General features: G+C 45.1%; 1 protein-coding gene across 1 annotated transcript in view; it reads left to right on the top strand.

The window, feature by feature from the left end:
• Positions 1-27,515, top strand: part of TPO (thyroid peroxidase) — a 670,859-nt gene that overhangs the window by 137,191 nt on the left and 506,153 nt on the right. The window contains exon 5 of the mRNA XM_069605188.1: positions 4,553-5,068. Within this exon, the coding sequence (XP_069461289.1) occupies positions 4,553-5,068 (516 nt within the window). The remainder of the gene's footprint in view (positions 1-4,552; positions 5,069-27,515) is intronic.

Below are 27,515 nucleotides of genomic sequence, written 5' to 3'. Positions count from 1 at the left end.
AAATTGTCTTCACCAAATATCAGAGACATTTCATGTTAATTGGAGTTAACTCACTCCCTCTGCTTTCTCTGCTGGGTTCTAGATTGAATCTACAAAAATTGAGGATGATCTGTAGGATTTGCAAGAATACCTGTCTGGTGGAAACCCCTTAACATTTATTGAAGCAATGTTCCGCTATTGGTCATTTGCATGAAATCTATTTTGGAAACTATGTTTATAACATAGATGCTATTAAATCTGGGGCAATTTGGAGGAGATGCTTGAACAATACACAAGTCTCATTTTCTCTCTCACTACTTAACCCCTGGAATTAAAGTGTGGAAGGTTTGCCTATTGATACTCGTAAATAATTGGGCTAACTCATGCTTTAACTGAATGCTATGTTTTATTGATTTACTGTTTTAGCCTAATTCATTTTGTGAATGAAATCTATGTACATCTGTATTTGTTGATATTGTAAATTCTTTGGGCCTCATTACGACCCAGGCGGTAAGTTACCGCCTTGGTCGTACCCTTACCACCATGGTGTAAACTACGTTTACACCATGGTGGATGGCGGATTTACCGCCCCATTCCAAGGTGAGTGAGGCGGTAAATCCCCATTTCCCATTTTACCCTTCCCCATTCCCATTTTTGCCCCATAGGGCATAATGGGAGTGGGGAAGGCGCTAATTACGCCACCGTAAATTACGGTGGCGTAATTAGCACCATGGTCCCTTAGCGCCATGGATTTTAACGCCTGCAAAAAGCAGGCGTTAAACTCACCATGGCGCAAAGGGACCTCTGAATCAGGCGTTAAGGGTTGGCGCCGTTTACGGCGCCGTTAACCCCTTAACGCCTGATTCGTAATGAGGCCCTTTGTCTTTTAGTGATACTTGAATTATTCATTGTTCTTATATGTCATATTGTGAAAAGTTGAATTTCAGCTAATGTGTGACCATCACTTCTCCGCAGGGGGGAGCCCTTCCCTGTGAGGTTAGGGAGGTGAGGCTGCTACCTGATATTCCCCCTAGGGGTGGGACACAGCGGGAGGGCCTCACAGGGAGAGACTCCCCTCATGGTGACAAGTAGACCCAGAACAGGACTCAGCTCCTTAACCCCATAACCCTTGAGTCACCACTTGAGAACAGTAGCTTTTGTATGGTAATGCACCTGCTCTTCCTTCAGTAATGTCCAACATCACACCATATCACATTACTGAGGAGAAGAAGAAGAAGAAGATTGAAGAAGTAATGCATATTGCTCAATATTCAAACCCAGACTGTATTGAGATGAAGAAGAAGCTCCAAGTAGCCATAAAAAAACTCTTCTTTAACATTGGTAGAAACTAATAGGAAGAGGTGGCCCGCCAATGCCTGAAAAATACATTGTGGAACCAAAAGTGGCATTCTGGTGTTCTGCTGGGAAGGTCCCAACTCCAAGATACAAAAAGTAAAGAAAGAGCAAGGAAAGAAAGAGACATGTGCACAACCTGGCCAGCTCGGGTAGTTTGAACCGGGGAAAGAGGGACATGGTCGAGAGTCATTAGCACTTTGGAAACCGGCATCACAGAATCCACAGAAGGAGATCCAGATGGATGCTTCAGGAAAGAGGATGGGGGTACAACCTCATGGAGGTGGACAGGGTGGACCAAGAAGGGTGCTGACACCCTCGGGCAGCTGAAGGGTCTGTGGAACCGCTGCAAGATGCGTGAGGAAGAATAAGCACGTCACTGGAGCTGCAGACAAAGTCAGGAATCCCAGGAAGAACCAGTGACATATCCCACTGCAACTTCAGTTAACAGGAAGCATGGAGGAACCAGTAGGGCATGCGACCCGTCGCAGACAGCCTCCTAACTGATCTTCTTCATCACAGTAGTGACAATTCAAGAAACCTTGAATCAGAGTGGGTTAACATTGATCTTCCTCATCTCAATGGAAAAAGGAGAACCACTGACCACCAGAGAAGGGGGTGGGAGCCGAAAGCAGTCACTGAAAGTATTAGAGGATATTGTCCTCATCACAGTGCGAAAAGAAAAGCAGAACCACTGGCCACCAGAGAAGGGTCTAGCTACCTAAAGCACAAACTGAATGTATTAGAGGAATTATTCCTCATCACAGTGGGAAAAGGAGAAACACTGACCACCAGAGAAGAGTCTGGGACCTTAAAGCACACACTGAACGTATTAGAGGAAATCGTCCTCATCACAGTGGGAAAGAGAGAACCACTGACCACCAGAGAAGGGCCTGGGTCCCTAAAGCACAAACTGAACATATTAGGGGAACTCTTTCTCATCACAGTGGGAAAATGAGAACCACTGACCACCAGAGAAGAGTCTGGGACCCGCACACACTGAACGTATTCAAGGAAATCTTCCTCATCACATGGTAAAGAGACAACCACTGACATGACAACCAGAGAAGTGTCTGGAACCGAAAATAGACACTGAGAGTATTAGAGGAAATCTTCCTTGTCATAATGGGAAAGAACCATCGACCACCAGAGGAGGGCTAGGGACCTGAGAAACACAATATTGAGAAGGAACTGTGCAAACAAGGATAAGTGTTAAAGACACCAGGGGAAGGGAGTCATTCCCACTGGCTTTGTTGTGAACTGTTCCAAGCAATAAGAGGAGAAGGGAGTCATTCTCCGGAATCCCGAACTAAGAGCTGTATTAAAGACACCACAAGGAGGAAGTCATTTCCCCTGGCCTTGTTGTGAACTGTACCAAGCAATACCAGGAAAAGGGAGTCATTCTCCTGGTACCGAACCAGGATTTGTGTTAAAGACGCCCGGGAAAGGGAGTCATTCCCCATGTCTATGTTGTGTACTGTGCCAAGCAATCCAAGTAATAGCAGTAGAAGGGAGGCATTCTCCTGGTCCTGAACTGGGAGATGTACTGGGGACAGCCGTGGAAGGGAGTCATTCCCCGACATTATTGAAAACTGTATAGAGCTACACCGGGAGAAGTGAGTCATTCTCCTGGAGCTAAACCTTGAATGAGGGCTGTGTGAATGCCACAAGTCAGGGTAAGGGAGGCATACCCCTGGCATTTTCATTGCAAGAGAACATTCTTTTGGATGTTATCCTGGCAACAGGAGAAGGCAGTCATTCTCCCGAAGAAGGAACTTTCTGTTAATGTATCCTTTAGTTATAGTGTGAGGGATAGAAGTAGGTTGTGTCACAGGACACTGGAGTTTATTTTGAGGGATATTCTGACAGACCCTTTAGCATTCATTGTGAGTCAGGGAAACCCCTCATAGAGATAGATAGGTTTTGGTACTGAAAATAAAAGTCTATAACCACCACCATGCCACATTTGTGTCAGCTACCTTCTTCGACACCCTTTATTAAAATAATAAAAATAGAAATCTGTGCTATATTTTGAGTTTTCTCCCTGGTGTAACCCTGGTATTCCAGAGTAATTTCTTCTATACTGCGATTTGACTCCTGAGACCCAGATTTGACCTCTGAGACACTCAATAATGTGTGTCCTGTTGTGATCTGTTCATGTGTGCTCGCTGCAGTTAGGTAAACAAATGCTCCATGTCCTGTGTAATTTGTGTGACTGTATCTCAGTTATCATGCCTGGCCTGGTAGCCTTTTGAGTGATTAAAGGAACCACATCAGGACTCTGTCCTCCCAGGAACCCCTATGCTAAACTCTGCTCATGAATTATTGTCACCCATGTTCTACTTGGTAAGCACTGCACAATTCATCCCATGACAATCCCCCCCAACCTTGCAGTTGCTGCACACTGTTCATTGCCAGAAATACCAGCTTTGCACCAGGGTGCCTCAGGACATCTCCTCACAAGAACCTTGCGCAAAAGGCACCACTACCAAGACATCACCAAAGGTGCACACAAGCGAGATGTCACCATTGACACTTTGGATGGATGTTCTAAACTGCTCAACAGGCCTCCACTAACCTACCTGTACTAAGATTCTCAAATTCTAGACTCATGCACGCTCTACGCAGACCTACTTAGCCACTCACACACAGCAGTTTAATAGCCCTTCAGACAGACTTCAGACAACAAAACTCTACAGCACTGATTCACAGAGTGCTTTCCAATGGGGTTTTACCATTACAAAATGCTCCTGTGAATTAGGCCCTCTGACTCTAAAACCAATACACATAGTACAGCATTTGTCAAAAACACTCTAGCACCATGGCACATAAGACTTTCCACTGGACACAAATGCCCCTATGCTCTGGGCACAGAGCACCTACAAACAGGACCGCATGTAGAGCTCAGGATACGTCCATCTGCATGCACCAATGCAACAGCAAATCTATCTTGCATTTTGTTCTCCCCTGATTAACCTAAAGCATGCTTTCTTTCAGATCCCCAACAACGCTTCGGGCCATGCAAATGACAGTGGAGTCGGGTATTAATAACAGTAACATAACAGCACATAACCTAACATTTAAATTATTATTTTTCACAATATAAAAAATATAATATTACCTTTATCACATTTACAAATGTCAATAATTTCTTCTGAAGAACTAAATAAATTGAAAGTAGCAAGCCTTTATGTGAATATATTGTTTTCCATCCATCTAGATACCGGACACGGACACCCTATCATCAGGACTGGACTGTCTGCCATTTTACCGTTCAGCTCCGGCATGTGGTACAGGAAATCAAGGAACTCTTTCAGGTTATCTATTAAAGGGAAGCTGGAGAGAACAAATGAATGGGTTAACTTCCTTTCTTGATGCGTCAACGGTCTATGGAAGTACCACGGCACTGGAGCAGCGGCTGCGCAATCTTTCCAGCTTGGAAGGGTTTCTAAAAGTGAATACAGAATATTCGGACATCGACCGGGAGTACCTGCCCTTTGTGAATCAGGTGCCCTCCCCCTGTGCTCAAGACCGTGCGGCCAATGCTTCTGGAAGGATCGAATGCTTCTTTGCCGGAGACAGCAGGTCCAGTGAAATCATCTCATTGGCCGCTGTGCATACCCTATGGTTGCGAGAACACAACCGCCTGGCCAAGGAGCTGAAGAAGCTTAACCCACACTGGAGTTCAGAAACTCTCTACCAGGAAGCTCGCAAAATTGTCGGCGCATTACATCAGGTTTGTTGAAAATTGACTGGATTATGCAAATATTGTGTCAATATGTTTTTTGATGATGTGTGGCTTTTGCAGTTGGATTGAGATGGGAGGCGAGGAATATGTACAGAAACCTACAAAAGAATAATACATTAAAATGCGCCGATTGGAATATAGTAGCACAAGAGAAAGGTTGTCATATGAGAAAATATGCATTAGGAATAATGTCTCACATCACAATGTGTGAAAGCATTGGAGCGGAAGCACCTGCTGCTTTTGGAATACCTTTCTGTCAACAAGAAAACAGAGAATATCTCCTGGTGCCAATTGTTTAAAGAATATTGGCAGGGCAAACTAGGAAATCCCAATCAGATAAACATTTAGACAACCTACTACACTTATTTCCTGAACACTGATGTATCTCGTTGCAAGTTGGAATCCAAAATGATGACATTGATGTTGAGGAATATAGTAGAAGTGCCCACTTCCAAATTTAAACATAAACTTTGGCAGATCCAATATTATGTTCCCTTTGTACAGGTGACGGGAAGTGGTAATGGGCTCTGTAGAGAGGAACAGGCCTGTAAAGGTTCAGCATCAGTAGCATTGCAAGAGCTGAGGGAGGAGTGCCAGAGGTGTACAGCAGCTGTACGGAAGAGTGAAGGGAATTGGAGCAGCGCTGGAGGTGTACAGCAGTTGTACTGAAGAGTGAAGGGAAGTCGAGGAGTGCCAGAGGTGTACAGCAGCTGTACAGAAGAGTGAAGGGAAGTAGAGGAGCGCCAGAGGTGTACAGCAGCTGTATGGAAGAGTGAAGGGAAGTGGATGAGCGCTAGGGGTGTACAGCAGCTGTACTGAAGAGTGAAGGGAAGTAGAGAAGCTCCAGAGGTGTACAGCAGCTGTACAGAAGAATGAAGGGGAGTGGAGGAGCACCAGAGGTGTACAGCAGCTGTATGGAAGAGTGAAGGGAAGTGGATGAGCGCTAGGGGTGTACAGCAGCTGTACTGAAGAGTGAAGGGAAGTAGAGGAGCTCCAGAGGTGTACAGCAGCTGTATGGAAGAGTGAAGGGAAGTGGATGAGCGCTAGGGGTGTACAGCAGCTGTAAGGAAGAGTGAAGGGAAGTGGAGGAGCGCTAGAGTTATACAGCAGCTATACGGAAGGCGATGAATTTGCAGGAGGTGAAAGGAGATGCAAACAGAACATGGGTTATGCAGAGAGAGGTAGCAAAGGGCAGGGAGGTAACGAATCTATGGGGGTGGAGTAGAGGTATAGGAGCTCAATTGAGGTGCAAGAGCTATGGGAGGTTACAAGTGCAGCAGATGTATAAAGGGATATTTCACTTTTACCGAAGAAACTGTGCACATATCAACATTACAGCGTTAGCAGAGCTGTAGGAGAAATGTGATTGAGTACAAGAACTACTTGTAGCCACAGATGAGCGAGATAGTGGAACAATGTGCCAATGCCCTCTGTGTACTAACACCTTTCATGTGCTGCCATCATATGGCCAAAACTGCCCCATTAAAAGATTCTGGCATCACGTGTCAGGTAATGCCTTAGGTGAATGCCATGATGTACACTGTTACACGACTCATATTACACAGGCCCACAAACACACAATGGGTGGGCGAGGGGGCACCACCCTAGGCAATGGATAGCCATCCAAGACTGTATGGTTTGTATATTTCATTGAGTAGTTTGGAGTTGATGTCATAGGAGCCTGTGATATGAATGAGGATTTGGGTGTCATCAGCACAGTTAGTACAGGTGACACCCAAGTCGTCCAGGTGGTCAAAAAGTGGCTTAGTAGAAATGTTATACAGTGTAGGGGAAACACAGGGGCGAATTTGCCCATTGTTCTGTTGGAGAGGAAGGACTGTATCCATAGAGAAGCTTTAATGGAGAAGTGGGCCACCAAGGTCAGATGTTTGCAGAGAACTTTGTGGTTGACCAGGTCGAAGACCGCTGATAGGTCTATTAAGAGGAGGAGCGCTAAGTTACCTTTGTCTTTTTCCTCATCCATTTGGATTTTTAAGTCTATAAGAGCTGATTCAGTGCCGTTACCCAGTCTAAAGCCTAACTGGCAAAGGCCCAGGAGATTATTCTATTCTAAGTGGTTTTGAATTTGCAAGTAGGCAGCCCTGTCCAAAGTTATGAGCAAGAATGGTACAGTTGTTATGGGCCGATAATTTGTAGGGATGTTAGGGTCTAGCGTGGGTTTTTTAAGTAGCAGGAGGACCCAGGCATCTTTAAGGTTGGTCTGGGCAGTGCTCGCTTCGAAGGAGACATTTATTAAGGACGTGATGAACGGAGCGAGCACCTTTGATGACTATAGCTGGGCAGATGTCACCTTGACATCTGGATGGTTTGAGACTTGAAATTATTTTCTTTACTTCAGTTACAGAGAGAGAGGGGTAAACTCAAATGGAGTGAAAGGTTTCGGAGGCAAATCTGTTGGCTCTAAGAATTGAGCGGTAAGCTACATTTTTTAGCTTCAATTTTCATTTGTAGAAGTGAAATTTTATCCAGCAAAGCTTTTTGGATGTTTATGCAACAAGTTGAGTCTTTGATGCAAGATTCTTGTGGTGGCACAGGAGATTCTAGTTCTCGAAGGATAGCAAATAACTGTTTGGTACCAGAGTTGGCATTCATAATTCCTTTGTTATATGTGGTGCTTTTAGTTTGGAGGATGGCAGCTTTGTATTTGTTAGAGACGTAGTGAACTTCTCTTTGTTCAGGATCGTTCCAGTCCGCTTCTGCTGCTCTTTTGGGACTACGCATGGTTTTAAGATTGGTAGTGTACCACGTGTTTAGGTGTGCAAGCGGCTTAGCTTTGCGCATACTTAAGGTACTACTTTGTCTACAGCCTGTAGTAGGATTTGATTATACAACTGTACCATAGACGAAGGGTCCAAACTAGCGTGGTTTAGTGATAGGGTGCAATAGGGGCAGTAATCTCTCAGCTGTAATGTTGCGTTTGTTTCTAGTGAGCGCTGATGGTGCTTGGATAGAGCCGGAGTCTAGGAGAGGGTTATCCTGGAGGGTGAAAGCGATAACGTGATGGTCAGACCAGGAGCAATGTGTATTCGAAAGTATCTTTGTGTCACAGTTTAAGTCTGCCAGCCAGTTCAAGGTTCTCAATTTATTATGAGTAGGGTTGGTGATGTGATGCGATGCGAGAAGCCCAGTTCAGTGATAGTATTATCTAAGGCTGAGTCTTTGTCATCATTGACGTCTTTAAGGCCTAAGTTTAAGTCTTCAAGCAACATCATTTGGGATCCTGGTTTAGTGTTCCAAGTGAGGAGTTGTGTGATATCTTCCTCAAATGAAGATGTTGGACCTGGAGGTCTAGAGATAAGCTGGATAGTCAAGGTGTAGGAGGCAGTGAGAGGTAGTTTGATGGAAAGGAGTTCCCCTGAAGGGAATGGTTGGTTGGGGAGTTCTCTTAAGCCAAGCGATTTTTAGGAATGAAGGCTTCTGCTCCACCCCGAGAGGCTTCTCTGTCAGTTCTGAAAATAGCATGATTTTCGGGAATGGCCAGAGAGAGAGCTAGTCCTGATGCTGCATGGAGCCAGGTTTCAGAGATCGGTAAAATGTTCACGTCGTTGGTCAAGATAAGGCCAGCAATGTCTAATGCATGTGCAATGAGCGATCTTGCCTTAATGAGTGCACCCTTGATTAATGAGGCAACAGAGTTGGGTATGTCTATAGGTAGACGATTGCTTGCAGGGGTAAGTGTGTGTGTTGGGTTAAGACAGTGGTATGTTTTGTTGTGAGTAGTGTATTTTGTAGGTAGGGGGAGCTGGGCATTTAGTCCAATGCACGTGGGGCATTGGATGGGTTAGTCTCTCGCATGTCATTGGATAGGTTAGTTAAGGAGCTATCCCCAGTGGTCATAGTGCCTGCAGGAATCATTTGGATTAGAAGCAGAGTCTTTACAGCTATTGTTCTGTGTGGGGTAACTGCAAACTTTGTAAGTGTTGTGGCAGTCCTTTTTGGCCAAAGTAGGAGTGTCCTTTATCAAAGCCCTTTGTATACAATAGATCGGATCTACGTGATCCGACTGCGGCTGATTTGCCCGCGGCAGGAAAGTTCGCATGAGAAAGGTGCGAACCGCCAAAAGTTTGCACCTTTCTCATGCGAACACAGGTACATACCCACACCCCCACCCACACCCACAACACACCCATGACACCCCCCCACATGCTCAACACCCCCCCCACCCGCACCCCCCCACACCCTCAACACCCCCCCACCCACACCCCCAACATAAACAAACCCCACTTACTTTTTCTTCACGCCGAGTCCCTGCAGTGCCAGTTCCCTTTCACTTCCGTGATCGGGAACCAGCGCCGCAGGCTCCTTTTCTTTTTTTTTTTCTTTTACGGGGGCTGCAGGGGTTTCCCCTGCAACCCCTGCTCACTATACTATGAAGTAGTAGGTGAAAATAGTGGAATCAGAAATGGTGACACCCAGGTCAGGAGAATTAGGAATGCTAGACGGAATTATTAATTTTTGAGGAACATTAATGGGCAATTGGGGTGTGATGGTTTCTTTAGATTTAGAAGTCGGGCTCGTTACAACAGTTTTTTTGATCGGTGTCAGGGTAATGTTTTTTTTTTAGGTTCTAGTGAGGCTTTTAGGCTTAACACAGGATTTGGGGATAGCTTCATTTGCCGGGGTGTTTAGAGATTGCTTTAACACAACACTACTCGGCGTTGTACAAGGATTACTACCATATAAAGCTCTGTCCTGCACATACGGCATACCTGCCGTTAAATTATACATTGCAAACGATCCCAGAGAAGGCAATTCAAGGCAGATCAAAGCGGTCCAGCGGCTCTGGCAAAGCAAAGCGGCACTCTGTGGGACTCCACGGGTGCACATCGTCTATGACATACACACAGGTCAATCCAGTAAAAATTGGATACTATTTATTGATTACTTTTTCTTAGTGCAGTATGTGTTTTATTTCAATGTTAACATGTTAATAATTTACAAAAGACACACAGAAAGAAATACACATCTATGCACATGTTTTCAAGCAAATGTTTTATTTTAAAACTTCATTTCCTTTCTATACATATATACATTTAGATTAATAATCACATTCTTTTCAATACCCATGTATGAACATTCTTCAAATATATCCTAATACTTAGGTATTCCTTGTTTTAAAGCACTTCTCATGTTATTTATGAAATGATACGCGCACACATTTTTCTTACAATTAGACAATTGAGTATTTAAATATGTTAATTTTAAAAAATTGTAGATAATTAAGGTTCAACATGTGTTGATTTCTATTTATTTGTACTAATATGTTTTGCAAATGGGTATACAGATTATATCATAAGGAACATGTCTTAGATATTTTTTGCACAATCAGGAACATTCCTAGCAGTGTAATATTTATAATTCAGATATCGTCTTTTACCAACTTTCTACAAAGGAAAGCTTCACAAGTAGTCCTATGATGTAAGTGTAGCTGTTTACTGTTTTAAACAATGCACTCATTGTTACAAACTATTCTAAAATGCTAATATCACATATGTAGAAACGTAAGGGTGGTCTAAATATGGGCAAATACATAGAGTGATCTTATGGCTGATGTCATTAGTTAAATAATCATTGATGTCATATGTGATGCTATTAGCAATGTCAACAATGATGTCATCAGTGATGTCATAGATGTCATCATTGATGTTATGCAGTGATGTCATTATTGTGGTCATAGGCTGCACAACAGGGGGCGCACAGTTAAGGTGGCTTTAGCTGAATTTCAGGGGTTTTGTTGCATTAAGTTATCACCTTAACGTCCCTGCAACTGAAGTTGTTTCCTTGAATACATCACACACACACACCCTCGTCTGGACCCACCATTTCTAGATTTGAGGTCTACTACTCTAAAGTTTGACTGGCAAAATTGGAAAGGAGGGTTGTGTTGGAAGACATGGCCTAGAAATCTAATGCAGAGGACTCCACCCTCCACTCCTTTCCTTCATTCTACCTTGAGGAAAATTGCATTTTTTTTTACCTACGTGTAGCTCTCTTCTAACTACAGGAAGAACATTTGGGCCTTTTTGGCAACAGAGGCATGCCTAATCGTTTGAAAGAAATGTGGATTCCATTGTTTTGTATTTTATATAGTGCTAACACTCTGCCTAACTTGTGTTTGATAATGCTTTGGGACACTGCAGCATGTTTCCAAAGCCTAGGGAGAACATTAATAAAATGAAAAATGCATTGTTCAAAAGCTATATCAAAGACAATATGCATTTCTGAACCACAGGGACTCTACAAGGGCCCTATGGCGCAAAGAGCAACCCTGAAAAGAGTGCTAACTTTAAACATCCTCACTGGACGTGTGGATTGCAGAAGTATAAGCTGTGTAGTGGCTGAACCTCCTACTCTGTCTTTGCACTTCTGCAAATCAACAGTAATTGCAATCATAAAGGTAAAACCGGCACAGCTGAGAGATAAACCTACTTTAAAGGAAGACAGATAAATGCAGAATGTAATGTTGCAGACTCTGGATACTTAGCAGAGAAGAAAAACAGGCAAGAAATGCAACACATAGTTCATTCAAGGATATGTCTTGTTGGAAAAAGGGCAGAGAAGATAGCTCATGGGCTACCCATTTGTCTTGGAAACAAGAAAACAGACAGCTTCATAGATTTGAATTCTGGTCCAATGCTTAGAGACTGGTCTCTGGTATTAAGCGTCGTATTAAAGAATGAATTAATTAAAAAGGTACAAAAGGGACTTAACCAGTCTCTCATTTACCAAAGGTTGGCCCAGTGGGATAGGATCAATACTATGTACCTTGTTCAGTTTTTTTGTGTTGAACCAGGCTTTGAGGTGCTGGAGATGTGGGTCAAACCAGGTTTTGATGCACCGAGTCATCTTGATCCAAGCAGTGAGCTAGTATTCTGTTGGTTCAAAGTCAGTGTTTGGTGTGTTTCAGAGGTGGAGGTTGAGCTATGCAGTTTGGATGGCTCATCCGGAAGAGTTTGAAGGTCGAGTCAGTGCGAGATGTTGATAACCACTGGTTCAGGTTGATGTGTCACATGCTGCTCCAGTGGTTTGATTCAAGGTCCAGTGGTTTGAAGCTGTGACCCTGATAGTCCTATTGAATGTTCTAGCATTGGCAGTTTGAAGCTGTCCATAGACGTGAGCTGGCTGTTAGTGCCAATAAGGTTTTATGCTCTGACTTCTGCGAAGAGCTGGTTCAAAAGTGCATCAGCAGCATTTTGGAGGTTGAGAGAGTGCCAAACGCAGCATCAATGCAGTTTGATCGGTTTAATGCAGTGAAAACAAGGGTCCCTGGCTGGTCTGGCTCTCAGGATGCTCTGTGACCCAATCCAGGGTTTGAGTGACACAATTGTGATCTGTCCCCCTAAAGCCATCTTTGAGAGGCTATCTGGCACATGCAGAGGTCCTTTGCCTGCAGTGCGGGGCTAGGATACCACTGCAGTTGGTAGAGAGAGGTAGGCCTGGTCTGTCGACAGCAGTAGTTCACCCCCTCCCCAATGCACCCTGAAAGTGAGTAGGGAGAAGAGATTGACTTTGCCTTGGAGCTCTCATTCACCTCAATGGCTGAGGACTTTGGAAAAATCAACTATCTCAAAATAGGTCCAAAATGTATCAAGTCCTGCATGATCGAAAAGTGAATCAAAAGGGTGTGAGACCCCGACTTTTATAGGCAAAGGGCCCATGGGATTGGAGGAAAGCAATCCTAATTTAAGGGGTCCAAGTGGTCTTTGCCTGGTTGAATCATTCTCAAAGTTCTCTGTACTAAAGCAAGTGCAGGAGTCAGCACGGAAAGATAGGTACAGAGAAAAGCAAGATAGTATGATCTATCCCCAACTTGTTTGAGCTGCCCATGTTTACACTAACCCCAACTCGTTCTCAGACCATAGCATCAAAGAACCTTCGATATGTAACATCCTGGTGGGAGGCAAGTCCTTTTGTTTAGCTTGCGCACTCTGAAGCATGCTTTCCAGGCTGTTCCTACGAAGAGCTTCCGCGACTGGAATGAGGTCACTCACCCTCACAAATTATCAAAGATAGTCAGATCCCACTGTCTTTTGTCCTGCTGGTTGAAGCAGGAACAGCCATTGTAGAGAATATGCACACACATTGTGCATGGTTGGCATGGGCTCACAGTGTTTACTGGCTACAGATCAGATTTGACTTTAATAAGTATGTGAATTAACAGCAACCCTTCGCCAAACTCAAGTTTGACTTATTTTGAAAGAATAGTCCATCATAATTAAGTGGTTTTGAAGCATTGTAAATGCAACGTCTATGATACAGTGACTTGGCTGTCACAGCAGCTGTTAATAGGACACCTGTGCACTTGGAAACTGCTCTCTGCCACTAGTGAGCAGAGTCTGAAGATCAGGAGACTGATGCAGCAGGGCAAATGTGTCACTATACTTTTGGCACATAGCTTAAGGAAAAGGGTCTGGCTAGCAGTTCACCCTTTCTGAGTTGTAATTACTCTCATAATTTTATAATTTCTGAAACTCAAAAAAGCCAGGGTTTCTACTCCCTTGCCAGGTGGCAATGCCTCACAGGACTGGCTACCTGAGTGGCCCCCAGGACACAGTCAAGAATTAGAATGGAATGTGAAGCAAAGCAATGCAATTTAACATGATAAATTATAAAATCACTGTGGATATTGTTCCTCAACAACAGTAGAGGTCGATACTTACCTGTATTTCCCCTGTAAAAGAAATGTCTGTCCAAAAAACATTCGTGCTTATCAAAAGTCTTGTAAATGTTTAAATATATTCATCTGTGCAAAATTGTTTTGGAGGCAAAATAAAATAGCTTCAAAACTAGACAGCTGTCTACAGATCTCTCACCCTGATTTCTAGCATTTTGCATACAGGTACCCTCCTGGGCATATCAGGACTCTGCCAGGCACCCTTTATATATTCTTCACTTGGAAGGTGATCAGGAGATGAGCCAGACATAGAGTAGAGGGGAGAGCGGTCCATGGAACATTCTTCCTCCAATTACAAGTTACCTTCCCTCATTCTCAGGCCATGAGACCAGGCAATCCCTTTGCACTTGGCCTTGTGGGGCATCTTGTGTCTATGTATACATTTAGGGGGTATGGCAGGTGTCCTATCGGGGTTTGCTTCTAATGAATGACCAGTGTTCTCCAATTATGGGTCACATGCCATGGGACCATGTTTGGAAAAGATTGACCTTCTATTTATTGCAATTTCAGCTAATATTAATGTGTGTGTCGTGTTCTCCATTACCACTGGGGACACTCTTGAGTTACTCTTCATGGAGTCTTTTGGCTTACTGTTTTGTAGCACTAACAAAGGTTGTTTGTGCCTTCATTTCGCTGTACCAATCCTCTCTTATTTCAAATTAAAATTGTCACTAATTCCCAGCTACTGTCTGAGCAATGCACCAATATGTACTGATGTGGATTCAGCCTTTAAAGTTTTCCTGAGGCTTTGAGGCCCGTGCTCATTCAGAGACGTTCTGTGGCTTCCATTTTTAAGAAGATGGCTGCCTTACTACACTCGTGTTTCTATATAAGCAAGCTATATTCACATATTGTTCATGTTGTATTCACCTTATACATTGGCCATGCTAGTGTTATTCATGTCTGTGGATGCTATGTTAATTTTCTTCATGTCTAAATGCATATTATACCTATTGTTTATACCTCATCAGTTGATGAGTGAATGTGTGTCTGTCTGTCCTCAGCAGTCCCTATTTATAAATTTTTCAAGGGGGTGGGTAGGCTGATTATACTATGCCCCACCCTCTAAGAATTTGATAGGTCAGAGAATTCCCTCTCCCCTGATTTGAGAAGGGAACAGTGTGTCATGATGTGTCATGATGTGTCAGAATGACACTGTGTTTATGGTCCAGAGAAAAACCCTCCCCTTTGTTTTTACCCAGAAAATCTATTATTCATAAAAAACATATTTCCAATATCCCCAACTTGTTAATAATACATATTTACATTTATGATTAACTAAGTTACGTTTCTGTCAAAGTCTCATCTTCCTATGAGTTTTGGTTCACAAATGACAATTTTTCGTGATTTTGGTTGGTTACACATTGTTGTATATGTACAATTTTTTTTACATACATGCACAAAACATCTGAGTATATTCCTGTAAATTTTCATATTCCTAACATTATCACAATTGCTACAATCTTACTTTTTTTCGTGGATCAGTCACTGAACATCGCACAGATTCCAGAGTAGTTTTGAACTGTGAGCGACCTTTTCTTTTTAATGACCTCTAAATTCCATATTTTTACCATTTCAGCACAATTTGCTATAAGTCTTTTTCTCAAACATACAGTTACTTCAGTTTCAAAACCACATTTTCAGTCTGGCCCGCCTCCAAGGCTTGGCTGAGCCAGAGTGTAACATGAGCTTGTTCCTGCCTGGGCTGGTTTTTGCTGATGCCCTAAATTAACATTTTCTTTCAGTTCAAGAAACCCATTGTCTCTTTACCAGAGCAGCAGGGCAAGTCTCCTCCTCTTCTCATTAGCATCCAAATGAGAGATCCTCTCCTTTTGGTGGGAAGGAAAAGGGTGGTGTGTTCTCAGTGGTGAAAAACCTCTTTGAAGTTTAGCTGAATCAGGGTACCTTACAGTAAATTGTGACATTGTTCTTTGTGAAATTTAAAGTTAGAATTTTAAAAATAAGCAAACATATCTTCAATTCCAGTCTTTTTCCAACATGAACATTAAATAGTGGCAACCTATATTGCCTTTGATTGGAAGTCTCTTCTTTCCCCGCACTTAGATTTTGAGACACAAGTTTAACATGACAGGTTTAGAGATTGCCAGCCTCTGACACAGGCGAGTAGCGGAATGGCGCCCATTTTCAACATATTTTCCAAGCAAGCATCTTTAAATGTGGATTTTCTTCTGATAAATGTACTTCTGTTGACATTGTATTTATGTGGATTCTTGAAGTAGAATGATGTTTAACACCCAACAAGGAGGTTGGATCTTTTGTGTGGTTTGTGAACCATGATTTTTGTAAATTTGACAGCCAAGAAAAATGGATTTTCAAACAGCTCTGTGTTTCTCTTTGCAATGCAGCATTACTTTTTCCAGTAGTTTCCTTTGACTTTGCGGGTAGCCAAATGATAGGTTTTGGCAGTGGTCTCCTCTATTACCACTGACATAGGCAAAAGTGGATTGGCGGCCTATTCTTCAGATTTTCCTGCACACTTCTGGGTGATTTTTAGCATGCATAATGCTTTCCGGTGGCCATTCTGATGTTCCTGATGCAAGCAGCACAGAGGAATGTTGCAGGGCCTGGACTAGTGGGTTAAAACATCCCACAAGCCCCCCTCTTGCGATTTGGCATTGGGCGTCCATCAATGGGAATTCGCAAGACTGGGATGTCAGTCTAATCTCTTCTGATTCCACAAATGGCAAGGTTCATCATCTTTTCCTCCATCAGGGGTGGATCGATTGGTTCTCCTCGCCAGTCCTGGTGTGAGTATTGAGCGATACTCTGGGCCCCTCGGATCTTTCCTCCCGGTCCCCGAGTAGTCCTTCTTGGTTAGTCTCCAGGGTTTCCAATCCTAGGATGACAAAGCAAAAACATATTTGTAGACATTTCCCCACCACTATTAATGTAGTGGGGCGGACACATACATTTTGCTAAATCAGGACACATTTTTATATGGTAAATCATGGACTATCTATAGAGTATTTTATAGTTGGAGTTTTATGGAGCTGGAGTGACCCCCTCTGGGGTTCCAGAAGACTCCTCCAGTTGCTGCAGAGTGTGCCTAGGATGGCAACACTTTAGTCGGTTAATATGGACCCACTTATCTTCCCCCTCTGCCAAACTGCCTTTGGGGATGCAGATTTTGTAGGCGACTGGTGAGATTTTGTCTACAATTTCAAAAGGACCCTTCCAGGTAGGCAAAAATGTGCGCTGTATGGCCTGGTTCCTTTGGAAATTGTATAAGTAGATCCGGTCTCCTACATTGTATTCTTTTCTGGTAGTCTTTAAGTCATAGTGGGTCTTCAGGCTGTCTGCTGATATTTCTAGATTTCGCTGAGCATAGGCAAAAGCATGTTGAAGGTGTTTTCTTAGATTTTCAACATACTCATGAGTTGTGGAGGCATTGATCAATGTCTGCTCTTGGGCTCTGTAGAGCAGATGCTGGGGAAGCACCATCTTGCGTCCAGTCATCAGCTCAAACGGTGACATTCTAGTTGCAGATGAAGGGGTAGATTTGATGGCCATTAGGACAAGAGGTAATCGAACATCCCAACTTGTCCCAGAATCTGCCACAAACGTTTTTAATATGTTCACAATTGTTTTGTTGTATCTCTCTAATACACTACTAGCTTGCCGGTAAGCAATGTGTAGCTTGCTTTTGACCCCAAGTATCTCCACATCTTTGTCATTACTTCGCTAGTGAAACGGCTACCTCAGTCTGACTCAATCCTTTGGGGTAGTCCAAAATGCGAAAAGATGTGGTTGATCATCAGGGCAGCTGCTGTTTCTGACTTGCAGTTTGGGGTCAGGAGACATTCGACCTATTTAGTAAACAAGCATGTCACGGTCAACATGTACTTGTTTCCCATAGAGGAGCGAATCACGGGCCCGATTAAATCGACTTGTAAATCTGACCACAGCAGTGTCATCCCCCTCTTTTGGAGAGGCGCATGATGTGTGAGGGATGTTGGCTGAAATTGTGCACACACAAGACACCCCTTCAAGTATTGGTCGAGGTCCTGCCCCATGTGTGGCCAGTATGCAACCTCTCTTAAGATTTCAAGTGTTGTATGAAACCCCCTATGACCGGCTCTGGCAGCATCATGGGCGTGACTTAACATCAGGCTTCGGAATGAGGTAGGGACACCCACTGATCATGGCCAGCTCGGGATCTCCTTACCAACAAACCATCTTGTATTCAGAACATTTTTGGACATTTCATCAACACTCTGAGGTCCTCTTTCCCAATGTAATCGGTATCTGTCAGGGGAAAGTTCCCAGGGTCCTCAATGTGTTAATAAAACGTACCAATTATTGGATCCCCTTTTTGAGCCGTAATCAAATCAGCATCTGGGGTCTGTTTACTCCATTGTGCAGTTGAGAGTTCATTGTGAGCATTTGTCTGGGACCTGGTGATAGCAGTGACCTGGATTTCCCCCAACAGGGACTCGATCTCTAGTAGATCCCCTTGGATGGCTCTGGTTTTGGCCAGCTGATCAGCTAAGTCATTTACAGTTTTGTCTGGTCCCTCTACTTTGGAAAGACCCTTAATCTTTTTCCAGTAGATGGTCATCCCCTTTGAGGTGACCAGATCATCAATATTTTGAATTAATTTCCTATGTCTCAAGGGTTTATTATTAGCACATAACATGCCTCTGGTCTTCCAGTTAACCAGGTACTCCACGAACCCGTTAAGTACATAATCCGAATCAGTGATTATGACCAGTTTGTGGAGTTGATGTTGGACAGCAGTGAGGATGGCTTAATGCACAGCCATCAACTCTGCCACTTGACTACTTCGGGACCAATCTTGTACCTAGCGGAGGGTTCTGGGGTCTCATTCACCCATGCATTTCGTATGCCAGCCACAAGTTCTTTTTCCCCATTGTTGTCAACATGGTAGGAGCATCCATCCACATAGACAGTGGGCATTCCCTCACACTTGTCTTCTTCAAAGACTTTGTGTGGGGAATTGAGGTATGCCTCCATGTTGTCGTTGATTTTTAGACTCTCGTCCTCGAGACAGTTTTCTCTGGCATAATCATGCAAGTCAGCCAGACCTTTGCGAAAGGGGACTCTTCTTGTTTTGGCCATATCTGACCTCCACAAGAAAGCCTTGCATTGACAGAATCCAAGATGTAATTCGGGAATTACTCACATTTCCGGCCCGGATTCTGTCACTTTGTAGATATTGCAGAGGCTGGTGTGGAGTCTCCACTATGATGTGTTCCCCCTGGATAAACGGGCGGTAATTCTTCAATGCCCACACCGTTGCCAGGATTGCCTTCTCACAATCGTTGAATTTTTCCTCCACAGAGGATAAAGTTTTACTCGCATAGGAGATTACTTTATTGACCTTGTCATGCTTTTGGTTTAATACTGCAGTCAAGCATGTATTAGAGAACTCTGTCTCCAAGAAGAACTCCTTGTTTTTGACAGGGTAAACTAGGCAAGGCACTTGTGAGAGGCTTCTTTTGAGTTGTCTCACTGCCTCGGCTTGTTCTGGACCCCATTCCCACTTGACCCCCACCTTCAAAAGATGAATCAGGGGTCTTGTGATCTCTGTGTAGTCCTCAATGAACTTCCTACTGTAATTAGTCAGTCCAAGGAGGCTCCTTAGTTCCCGCAGAGTTGTGGGGTCTTTCAATTTCTGGAGTGTTTCCACTTTCTTTTCCTGGGGACAGAGACCCTGAGGAGTAATCTCATGCCCCAAGAAATTTACACAGGTTCTACACCACTGTGCCTTTTGAAAGGAAAGTTTTGCTCCGGCTACCCTCAACTGGGTCAGCACATAACGGATCTCCTCTATATGTTCCTCCACAGTTTCAGCTTTTGATGAGAACATCATCTGCATAGGCCAGGTTACCCCTCTCACCCAGGTCGGGTATGGCCTTATGTAGAAAAATGTTGAATTCATTGCCGGAGTTGATGTATCCGACGGGAGTCCAGGTCCATGTGTACTGCTGCCCCCCAAAGGTAAAGGCCAGCTTGTATTAGTCTCCCTACTGACAGGTACAGTCCAGTATACATTGGTCAGGTCTATTGCAGTGAATACCTGTAGCCCTTGGTAAATGTAGGGAAGAGGCCATCGGGAAGTATGGACCCGTTTGTTGAGCTCCCTAAGGTCGGCGCAGAGTCTCCACTGGCCGTTTGGCTTCAATATCCCCAGCACCGGATTATTGAAGTTTCTGTGGACTTGACGGATTATCCCACGTGACTCAAGGTTCTTAATTATTTCAGTAAGGGACTCCATTGATGCGAGAGGCAAGCGATATTGCTTCACAAACACTGGAGTCATGCCCGGGTCCATGGGAATTGTTGTTGTGTGAATGTCGGTGTGACCACATCATATGAGTCCAGCGCAAAGAGATCTTGAAAATCCAAGTGAACCTGTTTCAATTGTTTCTTCTGCTTCAGAGTCTCACAGGCATCAGCTAGGTTGACTCTCTCTTCAACCATCTGCCTGAAGCCTGGAAAGACTTCTGGTTTTGCTTTCTCAGCGGCCTCCTACAGCTGGGTGGAGAAGTTCCTGGTCACAGTGCTGATTTGGACTGGTGGCTTCAGGTGGGCAAGGCAGTCCTCACGGACTTGGAAAATCACCTCATCGCTCCTGAAGTCACAGGTCACATCCTCCTTACCATAAGGGCAGAAAGTTTCCATCAGGAAGTTCCCCCCATGCTGCGTATAGATCCTTTCTGGTGTGTTGTCGTCACTATCACTGTCAAAACAGTCTTTGGGGATTGGTCCTAACAGTTCATTTCCTAAATCTATGGAAAAATGTCAGTCATCAACCACCATTCCAATAATGGTGCCTGCAGCTAGAGTGATACCCTTTAAGTTGCTGTTATCCACCTCTATTGGAATGGTGTCATGTTTTACATTGACTGGTGATGTTGGGTTTACCCCCAACCCTTGCTGTTGGAGAGAAGCATTGAGAGGAATATAGGCATCAGGGTTTTTCAATTTCTGTCCTCTTCTAACTTTCACTTCCAGGGAGAATTGTCGGGTCCTTTCTGGGATGGTGACTTCCTCTCCAATCTGAATTTCAACTGCATAAGGCAGCAATTGAGCTGACCTAAATGCTTTCTCTGGATCATCAAAGCCCATGGGATTATCCGCTAATCAGGACCAAGCTTTGAAGTTTATTAGGGCCAAACTAATGGCAAAGCGATTGAGAATGTCACCGCCTAAAGAAAAAAAAGCTGGCAGTGACGTCTCGCACGACCCAACAATTATGGACTATGCTCTTGTTGCCTATGGAGATTTTGAGCACACACCTGCTTGGCAGGAGATGTTTGGAATTGGGTACTTCCAGATCCATTTCCCATTTGTCTACGAGTCTAAATGTGGGAATGGCTGGATCTTTTGGGAGTTAGCGGAACATGGCTTCGCTGATGAAGCTCTTACCGTTGTTCACACACACTCGGGTAGAACAGAGTCCTTCCCTTCATTTAACTGAATTGGGATGAACAACTGCTCTCCAAATTGCTGAATATCAGCCAGGCTCTGAGCTGATTTCACATCTTTCTGGACTATAGGAGTGGGAATGTCTGATTGTGGATTGGTAAAGAATTTCAGAGTGTTTCCTTCCAGTGTGGAATGCCATCTTAAACTGGAAGGAAGGTTGATTTTCAGAAATAGAGTGGACCCCCATCACCAGTTTGTAGTCCTACTACTATTACTGTCACTTCTGGGATTTGGTTGTTCTGGAAGTGAAGTTCTACTTGGTCAGATTTTTGTTCAACCATGTGGCATGTGCCGTTTAAACTAACATGGTTGACACTCTGTGTTACCTTTATTGGTCAGCTAGTTTGGGTCCAGAGGACCTTGTTTACGCAATCTATTAGGGGTGACAACCTTTGCAGGAGGTCATTCCCTAGTAAACAAAGGGTGCCCTCTGGAGTTGCAACTATGACCGGGTGTTTCACCTTGTGTCGCCCAATTTTAATGTCCAAATCTGCAGTCCCCTCGACGGGAATTTCCTTCCCGTCAAAGTTCTGAAGTTGTCCAGGAAGAAGGCTGAGAGGAATTTGGTAATTCTCCCCCCTTCCTGAATTCAGTTCATCAAAGGCCTTTTTGGACAGAAGGGTAGCTTGGGATCCAGTGTCCACCAGTGCCAAAATTGTACCCTGCCCCTGTACTTGAACCGGGGCATAGTATCTTCCCTCCTTCTCCGCAAGGGGGCACAGATAATGTACATTTTTGGACAACTGGTGGGTTAGTTTTTTAGTTTTGGACATTGAAAGAGAAGAGATTTGGGCAGAATTCTGTGGGGAGTCTAGGGAATCTGCAAAGAAAAGGTGGCAACTAGAGATGGGAGATGTTTTGAGTTCCCCTGGTTCTGGTGCTGGGCTGCCCCCCCCCTTTCGGAGTTAGTCACCAGGATGGGTTTGAACCCAGGGATTTTCCTGCTGTTGGTCCTGGGGTTGGATGATGGCCGGCGCTAGCTCAGTCCCCACATCTACCCAGTCTAGATTGGAATCCTTTGGGACCCATTTTTCCTTGGGAGGAGTTCCCCCTTCTCTGAAGGAGAAGATCCTTTTCCCAGGATCCTCTGAGGATCCCTCTCCTTCAAATTGGAAGATCTGTACCTCCTCCTCAAAATGGGTCTTTTTGGGTTCTTTGTTTCTCCTACCCCCCCCCTCTGCTCCTTGGGTGGCAGACTTTCAGGGGCAGGAGATTTTGGTTCCAGTTCCTGGGTTCCCAGGGGCTTTTTACAAGTGGGGAAGGAAGCTTCCTCCAAGGCTTTATACCCCCCTTCCCCTTGTGCCTCCTCCCTGGGAACCGGTGGGTTGTCTGGGTGCTGGCCCCGTCATTGTTCTGGAGCACCAGGTCCGGAGTTTGAGGCATTCTGTGCCGGCATGCTCATCTGACCCAGATCCTGTGCCATGTTTTGGACCTGGCACTCTAGCTGTGATACCCGCTCAGGCTGATACAGGGTAATCATTTCTCCCCTGGGCTGATCCCAGGAAATGTAGCTATCCCTTCTCTGATAACACCCCGGGTTTGGAAAATGTGGGTACCCCTCCACCCTTGGATTCCCCTCTCCCGGATTAGGTTGTCTGGGCTCAGGAAATTGGGGGAAGAAGGATGGATTGTTCTGGGGTTTGGAGTTTTGTGGATACCTGGGGAAAAAGTTCTGTGCAGGATTTGGGGAATGTCTGCCCTCCTATGGGAAGTGAGGAGGGAAGTTCCCTGGGTTAGGTGCTGTTTGGTTGGTTCCCCCCCTTGGGCTGGAGGGGTCCACACATAAACCAGGATGGGTCTGTTCCCCTTGTAGCAGGGACTTATGTAGTCAGCGGAGTGAGGGATCCCATTTGTGGGACTACCTCCTTGGCTCCCTGACTGTGTCAGGCCTGAGGGCCTTCTGGGCTTGGGATTTCTCTGATTTTGAGCAGGTGGGTTTTTAGGCCCCCCATCTCCAAATCTAAAATGGGGACAACATTCACCTCTGCCACCTTGGCAGCAGCATGGGTGTTGATTGGTTTGGGGTTTTTGGGATTATTCCTGTTTTCTATGGGTTTTTGTACCTCATAGTTTCGGGTGGCCTGTTCAATGCCCCAGTCTAGTGATCTTTTCTCATGAAAATCTCTCACTAGCTGGGTCATGATGTACTTTGGTAGAGCGTGGAAAAAAGTATTGACAAATTCTTTGCTGTCCATGCCCACCCTTCTGGTGGTCTGCGCAAAGGCACACTTTAATTCCTGCACAAACTCTTGTGGGGCCTGATCCTCCCCACATTGCAAGTTGTAGGCTGCCTTGCGAGCCTCTTGGGGATTTCTATGTACAGAAAAATGCTTCAAGATGGTCCGCCCTATAGGTGGACCATCCTGAATGATTTTGGTCCTCCAGCCCCGCAAAGAAACTGGAGTATTCTGGGGAGAAGGTCCATTTCACATACTGCTGTCTTTCAAATGGAACGTTTCCATCATCTGCTCAAAGAGCTCTAAGTGCTTCCAAACAGAGTACTTAGCGTTCTTATGATAAGGCGTGATGACGCTCCTTATTGCCTCGATTTGTTTTAAGGGGTCCTTAAGCAAGGCCCTTTTTCGCCTTATTGGCTTTCTTGGTTCGGGTAACCCTGGTCCAATCCTCCTCTGACTCAGAGGCACTGCTCCCAGAGGTGCCCATCTGGTCTTCTAGGTTCTCCCGGATTCTGCGAGCCTGGGAATGGTTGGCAGAATGTAGGGACCTAGTCTCCTGTGTCCTGGGGTGCTCAGAGGAGTCTTCTGATTCCTCCTTGCTCCCAGGATTTGATGGGTAGCCCCCACTGTCCTAGCTGGGCAGAGGTTTTCAAGATGCCCTTAGTGGGCCTACACTCATGGGGTTCCCCACTAAATCTTACAGTACTTGAGAACCCTGTCATGATGCCTACCCCCGGGCATCCAGACCAAGTCCATCAACCCCGGAAGCAGGCATCATGTTACCTGGAGCAAACCCAGCAACCCCTGTTAGGGGATATCTGGGTACAGTCCTGGCGCCTATGGCGCCAGGTTCATAGGGGACATCAGTCCTGGCGCCATAGGCGTGAGGCTCATATGTTAAAACTTACCTGATGCAGACCATGCTGCAAGGGATCCAAGCATCCAAGCCCATGTGAGGCTTGAAGGGACTATTCTATCTTAGGGACTATTTTGTTACTCGGGTGTGTCTGTGGAGGAATACTTACCTGGGACTACTTTGAAGGCTATTTAAACCACGCCCGAAGAGCAGCACATGCTTCGTGTTATTCTGCATCCAGCAGCGTAACGCTCACCGTGTCTGCAGTCAGCATCCAGCATCCTGCCACGCCCGCCTCGAGTCCAGAGCGCCTAGAAAGAAGGGAAAGAAGAAGAAAGGTTAGAACAAGAACTTTACTGGATTTCTTACCTGATTTCGGATTCAGCGCATCTTTTAACCAGAAACAGACTTCATTTTAAATGCGTCGTATCGCCAGCAGCAGCGCCACGCCATACTCACCGTTCCTCGCAGCATCTCTGTCTCCATCACCTGGTTGCCGCATTCCAGAGCATAAGGGGGACAAGAAAACAACAAGGTGAGCCAAGAGAACAAACAAGGACAATCTCTTGCCGCCATATGCTTACCTGATTTTACCGCAGGAGGTATTATCCACCAGCACGCCAAATCTTCCTACGCTGCACCTGCAAGAAAAGAGAAAGCAGTGAGTTAAACCTTGGCATCATTTACCGGACAGTGTTACAAAACACAGCTCTTACCTGAATGCTTTCAGCTGCCACAAGACAATCATCTTTTGGGTCTAAGCTGCAAAAGAAACAAGGAATTGGATAAGAGTGATTAATCGGACATTTTGAACTCATTAGAACTATATACTTACGGCCTTTTGCCCGGAGGTTTGGAGCAAAGATTTGTCCAGAACTCTTCCAATATCCTCGGCCAGTGAAGTAACTGGCCATCAACGCGCCCCTGTATTCTTCACTGGAAGGAGAGCTCATCATACAAACTATAAGGTGAGCTTTGTGAAAGGGAATGTCAGAAGTGATAAGTGGGGACGCAGTGAGGTGTTAATACTCAAATCCACGGGTGGCTAATTCCCTTTCCCCGTCTTTAGGAGACTACTTCTACGAGTCAAGCAGACAAAGCTAGGTGGGCCAGTCCAGTCAGTCATCTCTGCACTACACATCACGTTGGTGGCGACCGTAGCTGTCCAGTTCTGCTCGACACCCCTGTGGGAGCCAGGTGAGCATAACAAACCCATACCCAGATGCCCGCCCATCCATTACTGGGAGGTGCTGGTCTATAAGCCCCATACTTCTGATTGGATTGAAATCTGCCATCCCCGTGGCCCTGGGCTCATGTGCGCCAGTCGACATGGGGGTGGCAGAGTCCAGGGACTGGGAGAGATGAAGGCCTCTGGTACTAGGGTTCCTGAGGTTATGCTGAGATGTTTCCCTTTCCAAGTGAACCTCATCTCTATCAGCCCCTGCTCCCTGTTGCCATACAAGAACCTCAGCTTTCTGTTCCTCAATTAAAGCCTTACTAATCTCAATGGGCCTCATTAGGACCCTGGCGGATTTCGCGGTGCTAAATGCACCGCGAAGCACGGCGGAAAGCCGTCGATAGCGCCATGGGGGTTGGCGGATTTACCGCCCCATTCCGACCTTGGCGGAGCGGTAAATCCCCAATCCCCATTCTGCCCTTCCCCATTCCCATTCTTGCCCCATAGGGTATAATGGGAGTGGGGAAGGAGTTAATTACGCCACCGTAAAATACGGTGGCGTAATTAACAACGAGGTCCCGTAGCGCCATGGTTTTCTCCGCCTGGTAAAACCAGGCGGAGAAAACCTCCATGGCGCTAAGGGAACTCGTAGTACGGCGGACGGGTCCGCCGCGATTAGCGCTGGCGGAAACCCACTCCGCCAGGGTCCTAATGAGGCCCAATGAGTCTCTCTTGCATGGCTACCTGCCTGTGGAGCCTGTCATTGTTCTCATAGAGAGCCTCATTTTCTCTCTGTGATTCCTGGGTTGTCTTTGAGTACTGGGCCAGTCTTTGCTGCAGGAGGGTTACCTCCTGAGTCCTGTCCATACTGTCCTGGTCCTTCCTTGCCAGAGCATCTTCCACCCTCCTGGTGTGCTCTAACAATCTTTCATGCTCTTTTTGGAGGTCACCCAGTCCCTGGAGGGCCAGGTGATTTTCTTCTACTTTCCCTTTTAAGTGACAGACTTCCTCGTCTAAGGTGCCCATTTCCTGAGCAAGAGCCTGCCTCTGTGCCGCAAGGTCGTCCCTCTGTCTTTGAAGCGCACAAGCTTTCTGGTGCTCTTCATCAAACTCTGCCTGGGGACCCAGGTCTTTCAAAATCAATTTATTGTTTTCCTCTATCTCTCTGTCTAGTTGGATTTGCAGGGTGGCTACCTGCTCTGTACATGCCCTCTTGAAATCGATTTGTTGCTCCAGCTTTTTCTGGCTATGCAGTAGGGAGTTCAAACTTTCTTGGTACTCCTTCTGCAGGGCCAGAATTCTAGTATCCTCTTCTGCCTTTCCCTGTTGCAGAATACCCATGTCCTCTTTTATTTTGACTATATACTGCGTACTTTTGTTTTCTGACTCCTGGCTCCTGAAGAGTCAGGATCAGTTTGGGCCCTGTCTAGTGCCATCAGTTGTCCAACTTGCCAGATCTTGGCCTTTAGCATATTTATCCTGTATGGCTCCAATAGATAAATATAGCTATGCCGCTATCTTGGCAATCTTATTTTGCTCATCCTTGTCATTAAGGGCCATATATAGTTCACTCAGGGCCACATGCAAGGGACCCTGGTCTTTCCATTTATCTAACCCTGTTACAGTGATCTGTTGTGTGATTGCCTGCAACCACACATTCTGAGCCTGCTCTGTCCATTCACCTCTTACAAATAACTTATGTAAAAGGTGTTTTCTAGCCATCTTGATGTCTACCAATGTCGCCATTTTGGAAATATTGATTTCCTTCCTGACTTACAGAAGTTTTTATTTTATTTTTGCAAAACAGACCATTTCCTTAGTGCGTTCCCTTTTGAGGGGTGCTTTTACAGTATAACACAGCGTGGTAGCCCAACAGGATTTATGTATCCTGTCAATTAGCACACTGTATTAACTGCACAAGTGGTAGATCTAATCCAGAAATCCTGCGACGAGCCCCCAATCTGTAAGTGGTTTCAACCCAGCACTCCAACTTAGTCAATGCCTAGCTGTAATGCCCAGCTGGAACCCTTATTTATTTATTTTTATGTCAAAAGTTC

This window comes from Ambystoma mexicanum, chromosome 4p (genome assembly GCF_040938575.1).
Source record: "Ambystoma mexicanum isolate Mex_15411 chromosome 4p, UKY_AmexF1_1, whole genome shotgun sequence".
Classification (NCBI taxonomy): Eukaryota; Metazoa; Chordata; class Amphibia; order Caudata; family Ambystomatidae; genus Ambystoma; species Ambystoma mexicanum.
Note: the sequence above shows the minus strand (reverse complement) of the source record. Positions and strands in the feature narration are given on the sequence as shown.